At 40.0% G+C, this 16,494-nt stretch overlaps 2 protein-coding genes across 4 annotated transcripts; both read left to right on the top strand.

Moving 5' to 3' along the window:
* The first annotated feature begins 1,275 nt into the window (after window positions 1-1,275).
* LOC141754549 (cytochrome c-like) lies at window positions 1,276-4,368 on the top strand. 2 transcript variants are annotated; one of them, XM_074613677.1, is made up of 3 exons: window positions 1,276-1,428; window positions 1,903-2,080; window positions 3,451-4,368. In XM_074613677.1, exons 2-3 carry the CDS (start codon window positions 1,912-1,914, stop codon window positions 3,597-3,599), a joined length of 318 nt encoding a protein of 105 aa, XP_074469778.1. In that variant the 5' UTR covers window positions 1,276-1,428; window positions 1,903-1,911; the 3' UTR covers window positions 3,600-4,368. The 2 variants fall into 2 exon arrangements, with proteins under 2 accessions (XP_074469778.1, XP_074469779.1); XM_074613678.1 differs by having other exon boundaries at window positions 1,277-1,432.
* Window positions 4,369-6,455: 2,087 nt separating this feature from the next.
* LOC141754294 (uncharacterized) lies at window positions 6,456-15,345 on the top strand. 2 transcript variants are annotated; one of them, XM_074613249.1, is made up of 18 exons: window positions 6,456-6,881; window positions 7,754-7,882; window positions 7,985-8,094; window positions 8,189-8,308; window positions 8,519-8,563; window positions 8,694-8,720; window positions 10,685-10,756; window positions 10,856-10,918; window positions 11,042-11,068; window positions 11,163-11,207; window positions 11,512-11,547; window positions 11,620-11,700; window positions 12,025-12,121; window positions 12,974-13,113; window positions 13,217-13,336; window positions 13,862-13,991; window positions 14,532-14,634; window positions 15,257-15,345. In XM_074613249.1, exons 2-18 carry the CDS (start codon window positions 7,783-7,785, stop codon window positions 15,324-15,326), a joined length of 1,386 nt encoding a protein of 461 aa, XP_074469350.1. In that variant the 5' UTR covers window positions 6,456-6,881; window positions 7,754-7,782; the 3' UTR covers window positions 15,327-15,345. The 2 variants fall into 2 exon arrangements, with proteins under 2 accessions (XP_074469350.1, XP_074469349.1); XM_074613248.1 differs by having other exon boundaries at window positions 7,770-7,882.
* Window positions 15,346-16,494: the final 1,149 nt, after the last annotated feature.

Here is a 16,494-nt window from a genome sequence, read left to right on the forward strand (position 1 = left end):
GTCATATATAATCCCTATACAAATGCCCTAAAAAGTAAAAGTGACTGATCCTACAATGTATGTCAATGGAGAGAATAACATATACCTTGAAAAACAAAATGGGTGTTTATGAGGAAATATGGAAATCATTTAATGATTTCATAAAAAGTATTGATATTGGAGAGCTTCTACAGGAGGAATAATCAAGATAGGATACGTACAAATTCACAATAGTGGTAGACCCTCAGAAGGGAATGGATTCTTGTTTTTGAAAATCTTTTTATTTTATTTCTTATTTATTTTCCAAATATATATTTGCTGTTTATGTGTATTTTCATTTTTTTAGAGGTGCCATTTAACTGTTTATTTTTCTGATTGATACTGTGAAGATGTGCATTGATTTTGGCCCTGTAAGAAAGGGAAAAGTTAAGAGAGAACTGTGTGGAGGGTGTGGGGGATGTTATGTTTGTTAAAGTAAATCCTGTATTGAATAAATTGCTTAATAATGCTGATGTTTTTTTTTTAGAAATAGCTCTATGCATCGCCAGGAAGTGTATAGCAATTACATGGAAGTCTGATTCCCATCTCCTCACATCTAGATGGCTTCTGGAAATGAACAGCTGCATTCACATATACCCTGAGAAATGAATACAACACCGTCCTGAAGATTTGGCAACCTTATTTAACCTATATGGACTCCTTAACAACACCTATATCGGATTTGATATAACAAAATTGTCATACTTGATACACAATTAGTCATCTGAATAAGTCAGAACGCTGCATCTCGTTATTTATGATTTCTTTATTTGTGTATTTAATTGTTTTTTTCTATATCCTTTTTAATTCAATTGATGGTTAACTAGCCTATACTCCTTTTGCGTATATGGTTCTTTTTAAGTTTGTATGTGGGTGGGATAGGGAGGGAATTTGGAGCCATGTTTGAGTGAGTTTGTGTTTTGTATGTTTTGTATATTTGGTTAACTAAAAAATTTGAAAATAAAATATTATAAAAAAAAATAAAAATAATGCTGATGTTTGTATAACAAAAAAAACAGTAGACACTGTATGAAAAAAAAAAAAAAGTGAATGATCCTGACTTGCCTTGATATCAATAAACCATCTTATTTCACAACAGCTACAGCAGTAAATTTCCAGGCACATTGTAAACATGCCTCACCTGCTGCTGCTGCTGCTGCTGCATGCCAAATGGAGGTGTGACTCATCCTATAGCTGCTGTCTTCTCTGTGTTGCGCAATCCACAACTTATTCAACCACACACAACCACTCCCTTCTTACAAAAGTCGAGAGCTGTTGCATTGAGGTTCAAATCCGGTCGTGTCCCCGAAACAGCTCGTTCACAGCTGGAAACGTAAAGCTTGCAAACAACAGGCTATAACTTTGAAAAGGCGAGGACACTTCTACCTGAACTACACACACTCCCGTCAGGTAGGTAAGCTTTAACTTTTGGGTTTTCTTAGTCTGATCTGTCATGTTTTCAGTCTTCCTCAGGTTGAAAACAACATGTTATCATCGCGATCAAGCGTGTGTGTGTTGAATTACAGGCTGTAGTCTGCTGTGTTTACCTACTTTACTGTTTTATGACGCACTTTTTAATAGTAAAACAAATGGATAATAGGTGACTTGTGGCTTATAAACAAACAGTTTCAGTTTCACATCACAAACGCTTTTCATAAGTATGTTTTTAAAGTTATTTCTGTACATAATAATAGGCTAAAAAACATGTTTCATAACTTCTTTAACAAAACAACCCGGAAATAAGACTTAACCCATGTGCCCCTGGGCAGAAATACTTTCAGACTTTATGCTTATTCCACTCTCTCTCTCTCTCTCTGTTTGTTTCACTGTGTTTTTCCACTCACTACTGTGTCTGATTGCCATCATTTCCTCTGCTCCCATCAGCTGCTGATCATGGGGGACATCAAGAAAGGGAAGAACACATTTGTCAAGAAATGTGCCCAGTGTCACACGGTGACTGAGGGGGGAAAACACAAGGTGGGACCCAACCTGTGGGGTCTGTTTGGGAGGAAGACAGGACAGGCACCTGGCTACAACTACACACAGGCCAACATCAATAAAGGTATGGATCACTTATGACACATTATCGGCTGATTCATGTCCATGCACGTAATGCAGGCACATTGGAAACACAATAGGGGCACATGTGCAGCCCGGATGTATTCTCTCTCGTTTGTGTCCTGGATTGACACGGAGAAGATGGCTAAACAGGTGGAGCCACACTGAAGTTTAGGAGTCATGCACCACTAATATAAGGAGACATAAAAAACAGTCCACACCTGACAGTTTCTACCAACCCCACACCTTTTACAATATAGTAAATTGTTTACTTGTTTCTTTGTTTTGCAAAAGGTTTTTCCTTGTGCAAAGGGCAACAATCAGCTATATTTAAGGATGTGTGGGCATTATTTTGTGCCAGCTAGTGTACTGTGTTGATTAAATCTTCCTTCTTGTGGAAATTAAAGCTTCGGTAGGCAGAACGTTTTTGGCATCATTGGCCAAAAATCCCATAATAACCTTTCAGCATATTGTAATTCAAGTGTTCTGAGAGAAAACTAGACTTCTGCACCTCCTCATGGCTCTGTTTTCAGGCTTTAAAAAATCTAGCCCGTGACGGGAGACTTTGACCAATCACAGGTCATTTCAGAGAGAGAGAGCGTTCCTATTGGCTGGGCGGTGCTTGGTATTTCCTCAACATGGCTGCCGGGTCACAAACGTTCTCATTTTACAGCTAAACAGTACAGATCTTTCTGAAAACATTTGAGGAGAGAAATAGGCATTACAGTAACAGAATATTGATTCATATTTGATCAGCGCTTTCTAGTTTGACTGTTTGATCAGAGTTTGCGAGTGATTGACAGCCGCCTCTGTTGAACGAACAGCCAATAGGAACGCTCTCTCTCTGAAATGACCTGTGATTGGCCAAAGTCTCCTGTCACAGGTTAGATATTTTAAAGCCTGAAAACAGAGCCATGAGGAGGAGCAGAAGTCTAGGTTTCTCTCGGAACACTTGAATTAAAATATGCTGGAAGGTTATTGTGGAATTTTGTCCCAATGATGCCAAAAACATTCTGACTACTGAAGCTTTAACATGGTATCAAATATTGTCTTTCCTTCTTCCCATGAATATAACACATAAATGTGCATGTTAATGTTTAGATATGTGCAATGATTGTGTCACATTTACTGCTATAGAGCTGAGAAGCAGCTCCGTCCTTATGTTTCCTTTACCGGTCGGTCAGAGCAGCAGGTCTGAACAGGCAGATGAGCTCTGCTCTAACATGAGCCAGTAAAACCTAAACACAGTTATCAGACGCGTGAGAATGCAGATTTGTCACATACTTACAGTATATAAATAAGATCATGTTCATGAGAACATATTGCAAACCTTAACCTTAACATATGTTTAACGAGTGTGTGTGTGTTTTTTAGGTGTCATATGGGGTGAGGATACTCTGGAAGAATACCTTAAGAACCCTAAGAAGTACATTCCTGGTACCAAGATGCTCTTCAACGGGATCAAGAAGAAAAAGGAACGACACGATCTTATAGCCTATTTAAAGGACGACACCTCCTCCTAATATACTGACAACACAGAACACACACATGCAGCTGTACATCTAAGATAAAAAACAGTGTGTTCTTTGTTTTTTGAGTTCACAATTTACAATAGCTTTTTTAAATTTATCACTACATTTTGTTGCAATACAACATTTGCTGCCACGCTGTTTTTGTGTGTAGGAGACTGTTTTTAATTATCGTATGAGTCAGCCTTGTGGCTTTTCCAGATATTTCTCAGTCAAGGCTTCTTAAAGAGGCAGCCTTCCTTTGGGATTTTCTAAAAACAAAGGTGTTTATATTTTACTACCGTTTGCACAGAAACTACACACTGCATCTTTTGGGGTTTATTTTTTTATTATATAATGTTTACTACTTCTTGTTCTTATACAGTCTCAAAATGGGTCGACTTTGAAAAAGTCTTTGTGTTAAATGGTGCTGGACAGTCTACTTTATTTCCTGGTGGAATTATTTCTTATCTTGTGAATTTGCACTTTAAAGTGAGTGTTTTGTATTTCTACATTTTCTACATTAATGTGTGTTTAACAACAGTAAGGTCAAACAGATTTGTCTTTTACAGGAAAACAGCCATATTTTGGTTAAAGTCATATTTACAGTTCTTAGACTTGGTCTAATAACCTGTTGAATATGGGTCAATCCTATAAGTGCGTATGTTTATATTGTCTCTTCTTTATACTGAGTTACTGTTTTATACTCTGTTATCACTTTTCTACACAATGCCTTGACTAGAGTATATAAACGGATGTGGCAATAAAATATTTCTGCTTTAGTGAATTATTTCAGTGGGCCATTCTTTGCACAGTTATGTGTTTCCTTCCACTTTGAAATGACGTATTCAGCTACTGTATTAATTTAATTTACTTGATGTGTTTAGTTAGTTAGGTATTTAGTTAGTTTTGCACTTAATCGTCTTACTATAAACACTATGCAGTAAAGAAGGGGACAGCAAGAAGAATGTGATTCTAAAGTACATAAATACAGTTTAAAAATATTAATTAATTAATTGTGCCCGTAACTGAAAAATTGAATTTCCTTTGGTGGAAGTGTTCTCTGGGCTCGCCTCAGCACAAATGTGAAGAAATTTTCCAAATTGCTCAAATCATTTGGCTGAAAAGTGAGTTTTTCTTATCAGACTATATCTAGTATTAGATTGTTTTTTGCATATAGACTCCATTATATTTTAGGAAAAAACAGTAGTCCCATGTGCCCAAATACTAGATATAGTATGATAAGAAAATGTCTATCCCAGAAACTACAAGGAGCACAATCAAGTATTTGGTATCTATGAACTCATAACAAGTGGAATATCAAAGATATGCAAACATATACAGTGTATAAAATATTTCACATGGAAAACATTCAATAAATATAGTTTTTCCTAATTTTTCTAAAATCCTGATTTTGACTATTGATAAAAGTGAGATTTTTGATGTGATATGAGTTGTACTGTTATATACTTGACCGAAATATGTCCATACTTGACCAATCAGAACAAATGGCATTATGTTTTTGGGGTTGTCCACCCATCTGTCTGTCCGTCCTGTCCATTCTCGTAACCACGATATCTCAGGAACACCTCGAGGGAATTTCTTCAAATTTGGCACAAATCATCTACTTGGAATCAAGAATGAACTGATTCAATTTTGGTGGGTGGAAGGTCAAGGTCACTCTGACCTTCACGTCCGTTCCATTCTCATGATATCTCAGGAACACCTGGAGAGAATTTCTTCAAATTTGGCACAAATGTCCACTTTGTAATCAAGAATAAATTGACTAGATTTTGGTGGTCAAAGACACTCTTGACTTCACAAAACACGTTTTTGGCCATAACTCAAGAATTCATATGCTAATTATGATAATTTCACACCAATGTCTAACAGGATCAAATGCTGAAGTGATGACATTTTGGACAGACATGGGTGTAAACTGTAACTTGACTGGTTGGTGTAGTCATACAACCACGAGGCGGTAATCCTAGTTCCTTATACTAAATATTAGGGGTATAACGATACGATACGATACGATTTCTATGGTTCCGATACAATTCAGGACGATATTTGGCTCATCTAGAGCGATATCATACGATACCATATGATACCATACAATACGATTCAATGATTTGAAATCGATACAGTACCTCTTTTTGCCAAAAATTCAGTCAGTGTGACTGTGAAATAAATAGCTGATACTGGACAGTACAGGTCAGGATTCCTCAAAGTTTTTCTTGTAAGGGAATCAGGGATAAATTAATTATTGATATAAACAAGTAAACAACGATTAATGGCAAATAAATACACTTTTTATTTGAAAATAATAAAAAATGCAACTTCAGGACTCGCCGATTCAGTTCTCAAGATACAAGGCAGTGCAATATTTAACAAAAAATATAATAAACCAACTTCTATTCCAGTTAAATGAACAGTGGTTTAACCTGATGCTTCTGTCCTCATTTTCAATATAAACTGTAGAGCAATAATACAGTGATCAACCGCTTATAGTGATCAAACAGCTGATAGTGATCAAACACCGTGGGACAATAATCATTCCTATACAAACGCTGTAAATAATTTGCTTATAGTAATCAAATAGTCCACATACAGTGTTCATTTGGGGTCTTTTCATACATGAAAACATCTGGAAAAACATTTTAAAACTATGTTAGAATAACGTTAGTAGTAGATAATTTGGGTTAAATATATCTCATGTCATCTATATATTTGCACTATATATTGTCTTTCACCGTTATTGTCCGACATAAAAATGTCAAAAATTACCCCAATAATGGAGAGTGAAGTTATGCAAGAATGTGTAAAGAATTATTTCTTCTATGAACTCAAATATCCAGCAGAGGTCGCCATTTCACTGCTAAAGAGACCATCAGCACCACTGGACAATAAAACGTGCCAAACCGGTGTAAGCAGCATGTCGACTTAAAATGTCAGTGCCATCCCAGCAGCTATTCAGACAGACGCACTGAAGTGGATCCAGAGGACGCACCAGTTAACCAGACTCTGATCCAGACAGACCTGCTGTGTTGGCTCCACTCAGTGGCCTCTGCTGGGAGGAAAAAAGGTCCTCCATCCCTTCAATTGTGTTGTTATTGAACGGCGGAGGGAAAGCAGCGGGTCGATAAGTGGATCAGATTTATTAGCGGTACAGATTGGCTCCATGCAGCACGCCAAATGACAAGAGGAGTCACAGACTGTGGGGCTGCACACCGCGCATTTCATTTAAGGTTAGAGGAGCGCCAGACAGGCAGCGTGTCTACACAAGTCAAGTGGAAGGTAAGGGGGGATTCTTGTGCATTAAATGCCATGGATGTGCTTCCATTTAACGCATTTGGATCATCAGCTTTCTGTGCATTTAATAAGGGAGACATATTCATGAAGATACTGATTGATTGCAGCATATTTTCTGCATGGAATTATCTTTTTCTTTTTTTTAGGACTTTGATATCTGACCATATCATGCCGTTGTGTACTATTTTCAGCGTGTTTAAGTTCAACCAAATGGAGACAATATTGGGATTGTAGTATATGCACATAATAGTTGTAGTACATTTGCCTGCCATATCTGAATATTAAAAAAGGGTGGCATCTTATGCTGCCAGGTGCTGAATTTATGACATTATGACATTGACTTTATACTTCATCATATACCAAATCAGTGGAAAACTGATTCACATCATAGCATTGTCCAAGAGTGAAATTTAGCAGATGAAATAATGAGCATACTGGAGATGTTTGTGTGAATGAATGAATTTGTAACAGCTGTATATAGCTTACTATTGTTACTATGACTTCTGTCATAAAGTGGCACTGGCAGAAGTCATAATAATAATAAAGCCTGAGTGATATAGTACCCCAACACCCACCCCAGGTCTAATTCTGGCACCACAAGGCTGAAAGGGGGTTGGTGCACGGCTGGAATTACAGTGGTGGCTGCATCTGCTGCAGTGTGGAGCTGCAACAAGTTTATTATGCTATGAGGAGAGAGAGAGATAGAGAGAGAGAGAGAGAGAGAGAGAGAGAGAGAGGCTTCAGAGGACTGAGGTTAAATGGGTGATCAAATAGTGACACCCTCTCAAGGGAGTATAGGGAAAAGTGACAGCTGCCAGTAACTGCATTAAGCTCAGCAGAAATAGAGTGTGTGACAGTTTTGTGTTGCATTAGGGAAACCGTCAGGATGGATCTGGTCAAACTTGCAGTGTCCCTCCACATCCTGCTGTGTTCTGCATGGGCCCGTCACTCTTCTTACATGGACAGCATCCTCTCAGCCAGCTCAGGTAAGCTGTGTGTGAGTGAATTGTGAATAGACTGACAGAAAGGAGCACCTTTCAGCATTGTGCGTCCGTCATCATGGCAGACTGACTTGTCTTCCTTCTCAGTTCTCAGGTTTCTGGATGAGCCGTTGACATTTGACCCCTGTTGTCTCATGTCACCGCCACCGCCGCCGCTCTACCCTCCTCCACCTCAGCTGTGGAAGCGGGGCAGCCCAGTAGGTGTTCACAATATGCTTGCATAAATGCACCTCATTTACAACACATTTGCCACTGATTTGAAACCCTATTCTCTTGCGTGTTTGATTGAAGGATGGTATTGGTGTGTTAGAGCCAAGTGTTTTTGGAGGAGAGGTACAGGAAAAACAAAAACCTGTGATACCTGGGTGTTCGTCTGGACCTCCAGGACCTCCAGGACCCCAGGGCCCAGAGGTGAAGCCCTTTTTTAAATACTAGTGTTTGAAACCTGATTAAATCGTAGATTAAATCCATCAGACGTTTAATCAGCTTTCTGCAGCCATTTGAAGACAGAAATATTGTTAAATGGAAATTAAACTAAATGACCTTTATAGTATTGATTTTTCTACAAATGCACTTTATTAGAATATGTGAGCTGGATATAAATTTGGTGTCATGTTTCAGGGTCAAGGTGGATTACCCGGCATAAAAGGACCAAAAGGGGAGAAGGTGTGTGTATGTTTTTCTTTGAAATATGTCTAATGTATTTTGCTGTAGAAGTATTTGTGCGTATGTCCTTGTGTTCCTCTCTGCTCTAATGAGTGCCACGTCTCCTCTCCCCTCATTTGTCCTCCTCCAGGGAGAAATTGGACGTCCAGGGTCAAAGGTGAGCCGCTCCTCCCCTCCTGCATGTCGCGTCCTCTCGCTCATCTCTCTTCGGTCCATCTCATGCTTGTCCTTGGAATAATGGGATCTGGATTCCTCTCTCCGCTGTCCCCTCTATGCATCCTCAATCTCTGTGATGTGATTTGTCTATTGATGTGCTCCGAATATCCTCTGCAGCTGCTAAATGGGTCATGCTACATTAGTCTCAGTAGCCGCTCGCTGTAACCACGTCGCAGAGCTCGATCACATCCATGGACGTCTCCAGTCATCCTCACCTCTCTGTCATCCCCCTCTTCTTTCCTTTTTCCTCTGCTTCTTCCTTCCTTCTCTCTCCTCCTTCCTTTTGGCATGGCTCCATTAGCCCTCGTACTGGACTCCAGTCCTGCTGATCCAGGCTCTCCAGCAATCCACTTCTGCACTTTAATCTTCCTAAGTGCTTTTGCTCTCCGTGATAAATCACTCCACACAGCAGCAGGTCCACGGTGTCTCTACAGGCTGCTGCTTTAATGACAGGCAGCTAAATATGAGAGCATGCTGCTAGCATGGCACCGGCTCTGGGATGCTCGTCCAGGTGTCAGAGATGTGAGGCTGTTGTGTAATATATTTGGGTCTTCTGCTTGCAGGGAACTGGCGACAGAGCGAGATTGATGAAGCTTTTATTCCTGTCCACTAATTAGCAAACCTCAGTGGCATTGTTAAAGCTTTGCATGCAAGGTTTTTCCTTTGTCATGTCCAATTAGGAAATCATAGGAGGTCAGTTTGACATGCTTATTTGTTTCTGAACCTCATTTAAAGGTACAGTATGTAGGATTTGGTGACATCTAGTGGTGTGGTTGCAGATTGCAACCAACTGAATACCCCTCCGCTCACTCCTCCCTTTCCAAGACTGCGGTAACGTTACCATTATCATTAACATAATAATACTACTTAAGGAGCAACGGAAGTCCGATGGCGGTTGGCGGTACCACGGTTTTGCACTTGCATTATATTCACGTTACTGCAGTTTCACAAGCACGTTGGAGAACTACGGGGGCCTTCGGTAATGTAAAAACCTAAATGGCTTTCTCTAGAGCCAGTCTTTGGTTTGAGTAACTTAGCGGACTCTGTGAAGAGGACCAGCTCCCTATGTAGATATGAAGGGCTCATTCTGAGCTAACGAAAACACAATGATTCTTAGTTTCAGGTGATTATACACTAGAGAAAACAAAGTTATGAATATTATATTCCATTTCTGCTAATAGATCCTCTGGAATGTTACACACTGTTCCTTTAACCTGGTTATTCTCTTTGAAAATCAGTAGCTCTTTGTCAGGGGAAACAGGGCCATGACAGAAGCATCTTGACGAACATAAAAAGCTGCAGATCATCAGCATAGCACATAGTTGTAAACCAATAAAATGCAAAATCATCGTCAGACGATGGCTGGTGGGTTCAGAGATTGCATTTCGGCCAATGCGTTAAGCCTCTTTCGCTCTCCACACAAACTGTTTACCTGCATTCAACCAAAGCCTGCTCAAACTTGATTGGTCAATACTACTCGGACTACAAACAGAAACCAGAATCCTTCCGATGCCAATATTGTGCAAAACCAGGCTAGCTGTTTCCACCTGTTTTCAGAATTTATGCTAAACTAACCTAATCTAACCAGCTGCTGGCAGAAGCTTCACATAGACACGATAGTCTCATCTAACTCCAGGCAAGAAAGTGAATAAGCCGGTTGAACTAATTCTTTAAGTAATGTATTAAATTAAAAATGCAAATTAGATTTTTTTTTAAGAGAACAAGGTTAAAACGTCCTGCTGTTGAAGATCAGACTGTTGACACTCAAAAAGAAATTGAGTCTGTTGCAAAATCCTTGATGCAATTTAAAGCAAGAGACTCCGTTTCCCGTCATTTTTTCAGCAAGAGGGAAGAGAAAATGCATCAATAGTTCAATAAACGCTGGCACTGATTGTGTTTCTGTAGGGTCGTACAGGGGCTCCAGGCCTCCCAGGGAAACAAGGACTACCAGGATGGCCTGGTCCAGAGGGACCAGAGGTAAGCCTCATGTTATCACTCCATGTGCTGTCTTGAGGTTTTACACAAATGTATATCACAAATACAATTCAACACAGTCATGTGTGTATGTTTTTTTAGGGTGAGAAAGGGGATCCAGGACTCATGGGATTACCAGGACTGAGGGGACCACCAGGGACAAAGGTTAGTCACATCTTTACAACATCATACACACAATTATGTGTATGTTTGGAAAGAAAAAAAGCGTCTTGTAGTCTTTCATTGACTATCATTATGTGCTGTTATATTCCTTGTGTATCTTTTCAGGGTTTGCCTGGTTACAAAGGAGAGAAGGTGAGTTCAGAATCACTTCTCACAGTGCACACGTTTGTCACTACAAAACTATTAAAGCCTTCATTTCATTTTTCTCTGTTCTTTTTTTAAAAAGGGGCCTCATGGCGACTCTGGAGCAGCAGGACCAAAAGGCGACAAGGTTGGTGGAGAAATGTCATTAATTGTTTTTGAAAATATTGTGTTGTGTAATTCTTAACAGCCCATTGATGCTTTGACTACGAGCTCTTCACCTCATGCTGTGTTAAAATGGACTTAAAAAAGTGAAATCTCAACAGTTTGCTCAATTACTGGTTAGAATCCAAAGTCGTTCATCTGACATTTCAAGCTCTCTTGAGCCCTCTCTTTCAGAGACAGATTAAATTAACATTAAACATTGTATGAGTGCCTGCTCTGCTGAGATAATGACTTTTCTCACATTGGGCTCTCATTTCGTCTCTATTTAGGGTACCATTGGTTTGCCTGGGATGCTCGGACAGAAGGTAAGAATGATTCAATAATGAGGACACTAAAGAATCTGATTTAAACTGATTATCCTTCAACTCCTTTCCCAGGGTGAGCAAGGACCAAAGGGAGAGCCAGGACTCGCGGGGAAGAGAGGACCTACTGGACGGCCCGGAAAGAGAGGCAAACAGGTGAGGTAGCATCACTTAACCCCGATGTGGTGCTCCGACACTCTGCTCTTCCTCATTCTGTGAACTGAGAGCTGCGTCTGCTCACCGGCTAAATCAGTCACTCAAGTTATACTTCCAGCTCTAAGTATAGACTTCTGAAGGGGCTGCGAGGTCTTTGGCGTCTCAGATCTTCTCAGCCTACACATTTATGTATGCACACACGCACACACACACATTTGTTTTTCCATGGACTAGATTATCCCAGCTATGCACAAGTGGCAGTGTAGGTCACCTTCAGTGTGAGTGTGTGTTTTCTAATTTTGGGATGTTGCCTGGTTTGAACAGGGCACGAAGGGCCATAATGGAACCCCAGGAGTCATGGGCCCCCAAGGACCCCCGGGTCTAAACGGCCATCCAGGGCCACCTGGTCCACCTGCCTCAGGTACAGTAACTCGCACACTCATGCACAATCAGCCTCAAATTACAGTGTATAGGAAAAATAAACAAAAGGATGGAGGAAGTCTGGGCCAGCCACACCAGTGGTGGTAGAACCCAGAAAATGGGAGTTGTCCGTGTTTTTGTCTTAGAACCTAAACCCTTTCACAGTGTTTTCAGTTCATGAAAGTTAATTGTAACCTTTTGGTCGCCTAAAAATGTCTTATACTTAGCTCCACCCTCTCGAGTCACTTCTGGTTGCAAAAAACCAAGATGGCCAAAATGCCAACAAAGAACGTATATTGTCAAGAAGTGACTACAAGACGACAATAAAACATGCGCCTACAAAGTGCTATAGAAAAGTAAAACAAAACGATTTCTATTCTATTGTCATATTCTACCGAAATGGCCTGTGTTGAACAATAAAATATTATAAATATAATAAGCGTTTTCAGTCCAAAATGGAGGCAGCCGCTGTTGTCAAAAAAACACCAGAGTTGTTTCTCTTTGCTTCTATACTTTTGATGCCAAACACAAAACAACAGTCCACAAACCAATAGTTGACGTCACGGTGACTACGTCCACTTCTTATATAAAGTCTACGGTATATACGTGGCAACACAGTCCTGAGAAGAGGTTTAATCAGCCAGATTAACTGAAAACACCTGTGGGTGTACAGATGCTTTAAATATGGGGGGCGGCAGGGCCACCCACTAATCACCAGATCAGGAACACCTGAGAGAGAGAAGAGCACAAGAAGAGGGGGAGCGCATAACATGTACAATATCAAAGTAAAGTGTAGGCATACTATGTGTGTGTTAAACCCTTATCTTTGTCATACATCTTTGTTTTTTTGCAGGTCTCTATCTAGTTGGGGAAAAGGGGGAGGAAGGTCCTCCTGGTCCACCAGGTCGCTGTGACTGTGACTCCACTCTTGGAACAAATAACGCTCCTTTTGGCAGCTACACTCAACGGGGTGGCCTCAATAGAGTCCCTGCAGTAAGACCCCTCTCACATAAAATCCTTACAGTATTTCCATCCAAACGGTTCACACTGAATCAATTATTAATCATCAGCTTTTTGCTTGTATGTATCCGTGCAGATATTTGTGGTAAACAGTGAGGAGGAGATGGACCGTCTACGTCTAGACAACGCAATAGCATTCAGGAAGGATCTGAGGGTGCTCTACTTTAAAGATAAAGATGGATGGAAGCCCATACAGGTAACAACTATAAGAGTGTTATGTGATTGCTATGTAGATGCCATATGCATCTTGGCTAAAACTTGGCAACATTTAAGTATGAAAGTTTATTTCTGACCTCAGAAAAAAATAGTTTGACAAAATTTTTAAAAATCTCAACTCAAGGGCCACTTACTGGCCTTTTCAGGAGCTTTCCCACAGTCTTCCTCAGTGGATGGAGTTCGCTCAGTTGTCATATAGATGGATCTGGTTGTCGTCAAAACATCTATGGTCATGTATGGTATTATACTGTATGACAACTGGGCAAATTCCATCTGCTGAGGAAGACCATGAGATGCAGTTTAAGAGCTTTGGAGGAAGCTAATAAGTGGACCGTGAGTTAAGATTTCTTTGGTCAAACTGAGCTACATTTGGTTGAAAATATTAGGTTACATAAAATGTTCACTTTTCTACCTAATAAAGCCTAGTTTTAGTCTAAATGCCTTGACACTAAAACCAAGTTTTCTCATTGCCTTGAAATGTCTGTTTTCTTAAAAACTCGTCCAGCCCTTCCAGCCATTCCAGTCCACAGAGAAAGTCCCTGACAGAGTCGGTGTGTGTGGGGACGGAAAAGTGCAGCCCCAGCACGGAGAGGAGTGTGATGATGGGAACCAGATTGTCACTGATGCTTGTCTCAGTGAGTCTCGTGCATCTCTTGCTCAGTTGAATACATGCCCAGTAATGTAGAGGAAAAGAACAAAGTGGTATAATGATCTACAGACAGTGATTCTAATACCTCTTTATGTAATGTAATACAGTGTAACTAGAATTAAGATCAAAAACTATTTGTTAGTCAAAAAAAGAAGCCAAACTATTCTTCAAAATCAAAGAAAGATGCAGTTTTTTGCTGCACAAACACAACCATGCTGTCACATACCCAGCTTTTCATGAGACGCCCTGCAGAGCACCACAGAGTCTGAACCCACATGACAGAGGATAAAAGCAGAAAGCACTGTGAGACCTTTACTTGATCTTTCATTAATCTCACCCTCTCTTTTCCTGCCATCCTCTCACTTCTCCTCTGTTCAATTAAATTAGCAGCAAAATGCTGTATTGGCAACACTGGAGAAACAAGGAGTGCCAAAGCAATCTGTAACGTCTTCTCTCTCTCCCTCCCCTCTCTCCTAACTCTGCCACCGCTACACTCTCCTCATCTCCTTTCCTTTCATCACTTCAGACTGTAAGTGGGCCTACTGCGGAGATGGCTACCGACATGATGGCATCGAGGAGTGTGATGGAAAGGACTTCGGCTATCAGACCTGCAAATCCTATCTTCCTGGGTATGTTCACTGACAGCGTTCAGCGTGCAGACACAAACATACACTATTATGTATAGGTACACCTTGCTACTATAGATCGTCTATGCCAAGATGGCAGCATGCAGTTCCCTTTTAATCAGCAGCCATCTAAGGATAGTAACGGTCACTTGAATGAACTACTGTACTTTTAATGTGATGTCTCTGAAAGCATCCAAAGATGATGGTGCATTATCCTGGCACAACCTACTGTACATTATTTTAGATGCCTAAATTACACAACTCTGCTTTATACCTATGCTTAAAGGGATAGTTCAATATTTTCTGGGAATTGTACATTCTCGCTTTCTTGCTGAGTTGAGAAGATTGATAACACTGTTAGCTTAGAGAGGGGTGTTGATTTTCTCATCTAGCTCTTTGCAAGAAAGCAAATTAGTGTATTTCCCTAAATTTTGAACTATTGCTTTAAAAGGTATAGTGTTTAGTGATGCGAAATATTACACACTGTTCCTTTAATAAAGGGCAAAATGGTGGAATTTTGGAGGTGAGATGTGCTGCACAACCGAAGATACTGAATGTAAATATAAGTATAAACGTATCGCAATCAGGTGCACTTGTTAAAAATAATTTCCCTTGTCTTCTGCAGGTCGTTTGGGCAGCTCAGATGCACCGACTCTTGCCTCATTGACTCCACTGGTTGCAAGTATTTCACCTGAACTGGAGAGTGAAAAGAAATGGCCAGATTGCAATTGTGCAATTCCTCTTTCTGATCGCAGGGATTAAACCTCAGATTTCTACTGAAGTCTCACCCCTTAAAAAATAACTCATGGACTGAGAGAGAGTACTATAAAGGAAAGCTCTTGTGCCTGCTCTGAGCCATGAAAAGTCATGGGAGTCAGCTTTGATCGACTGTCTCCCCTCGAGGTTTAATTCTCCTGTTACTGTCACGCCATCGGCTGCAGCACTGTTATGGACACTGGTGATGGTGCGGAACATTTTAATGATTGTATCATATGAAATACTTACAATGTGTATGACTTGCTGACTGTTGATGCAGAAATAAGCTAAACTTCTTTTGTAATAATAATAAGAGAGAGAAAAAATGGCCTTTTCCAAAAAAAAAGGCAATTATATTATTGATACAATATATATTGTAGTATGCAAATCAGGGGTGTGTAAATGTGTTTATTCCTGTGCAATGTATTAGGAAACATGTATTTATGAAGTGCAATGCTGTGATATTGCATGTAAAATGTGTACCAGTGCACAGTGGACTGCTTTAACCAGTATGGCCCTCTTGAAGTGAATGTTCAAATACCCGACATGCAGGGAAGATAACTAATGTCATAATGCAACAAGAAAAATACCTGCAGCAGCATGAAGAAACTGCTCAGTTACATCAAAATGACGTAGTGACGAAGTGTGATTATTAGTGTATAATCTACCTGCATGACTGTAAAGTTCATAAAACACTGTACACTAATAAAGATTAGAAAAGGCCCTATTGAGATGAAGAGAACTTTGTGTATGGTGTCTGAAGAATTTTCTGTAATATATAAAGTAGAAATAGTAAAATACCTACCTATCTGTGAAAAATTTAAAAAAAAATTCATAGGAACTTAGGGCCGGGCGATATAAAGAAAATCTAAAGTCACTAGTGCTGTGATATTGCATGTAAATGTGTACCAGTGCACAGTGGACTGCTTTAACCAGTGCTGCAAAAGTATGAAGTGAATGTTCAAATGAGGATAACGAATGTCATACTGCAACAAGAAAAAATACCTGCAGCAGCATGAAGAAACTGCTCAGTTACATCAAACTCCAGAATGAATTCAGTAAAGTGTGATTATTAGTGTATAATCTGCCTGCATAACTGTAAAGTTC

Source organism: Sebastes fasciatus, chromosome 17, assembly GCF_043250625.1.
Source record: "Sebastes fasciatus isolate fSebFas1 chromosome 17, fSebFas1.pri, whole genome shotgun sequence".
Taxonomy (NCBI): Eukaryota; Metazoa; Chordata; class Actinopteri; order Perciformes; family Sebastidae; genus Sebastes; species Sebastes fasciatus.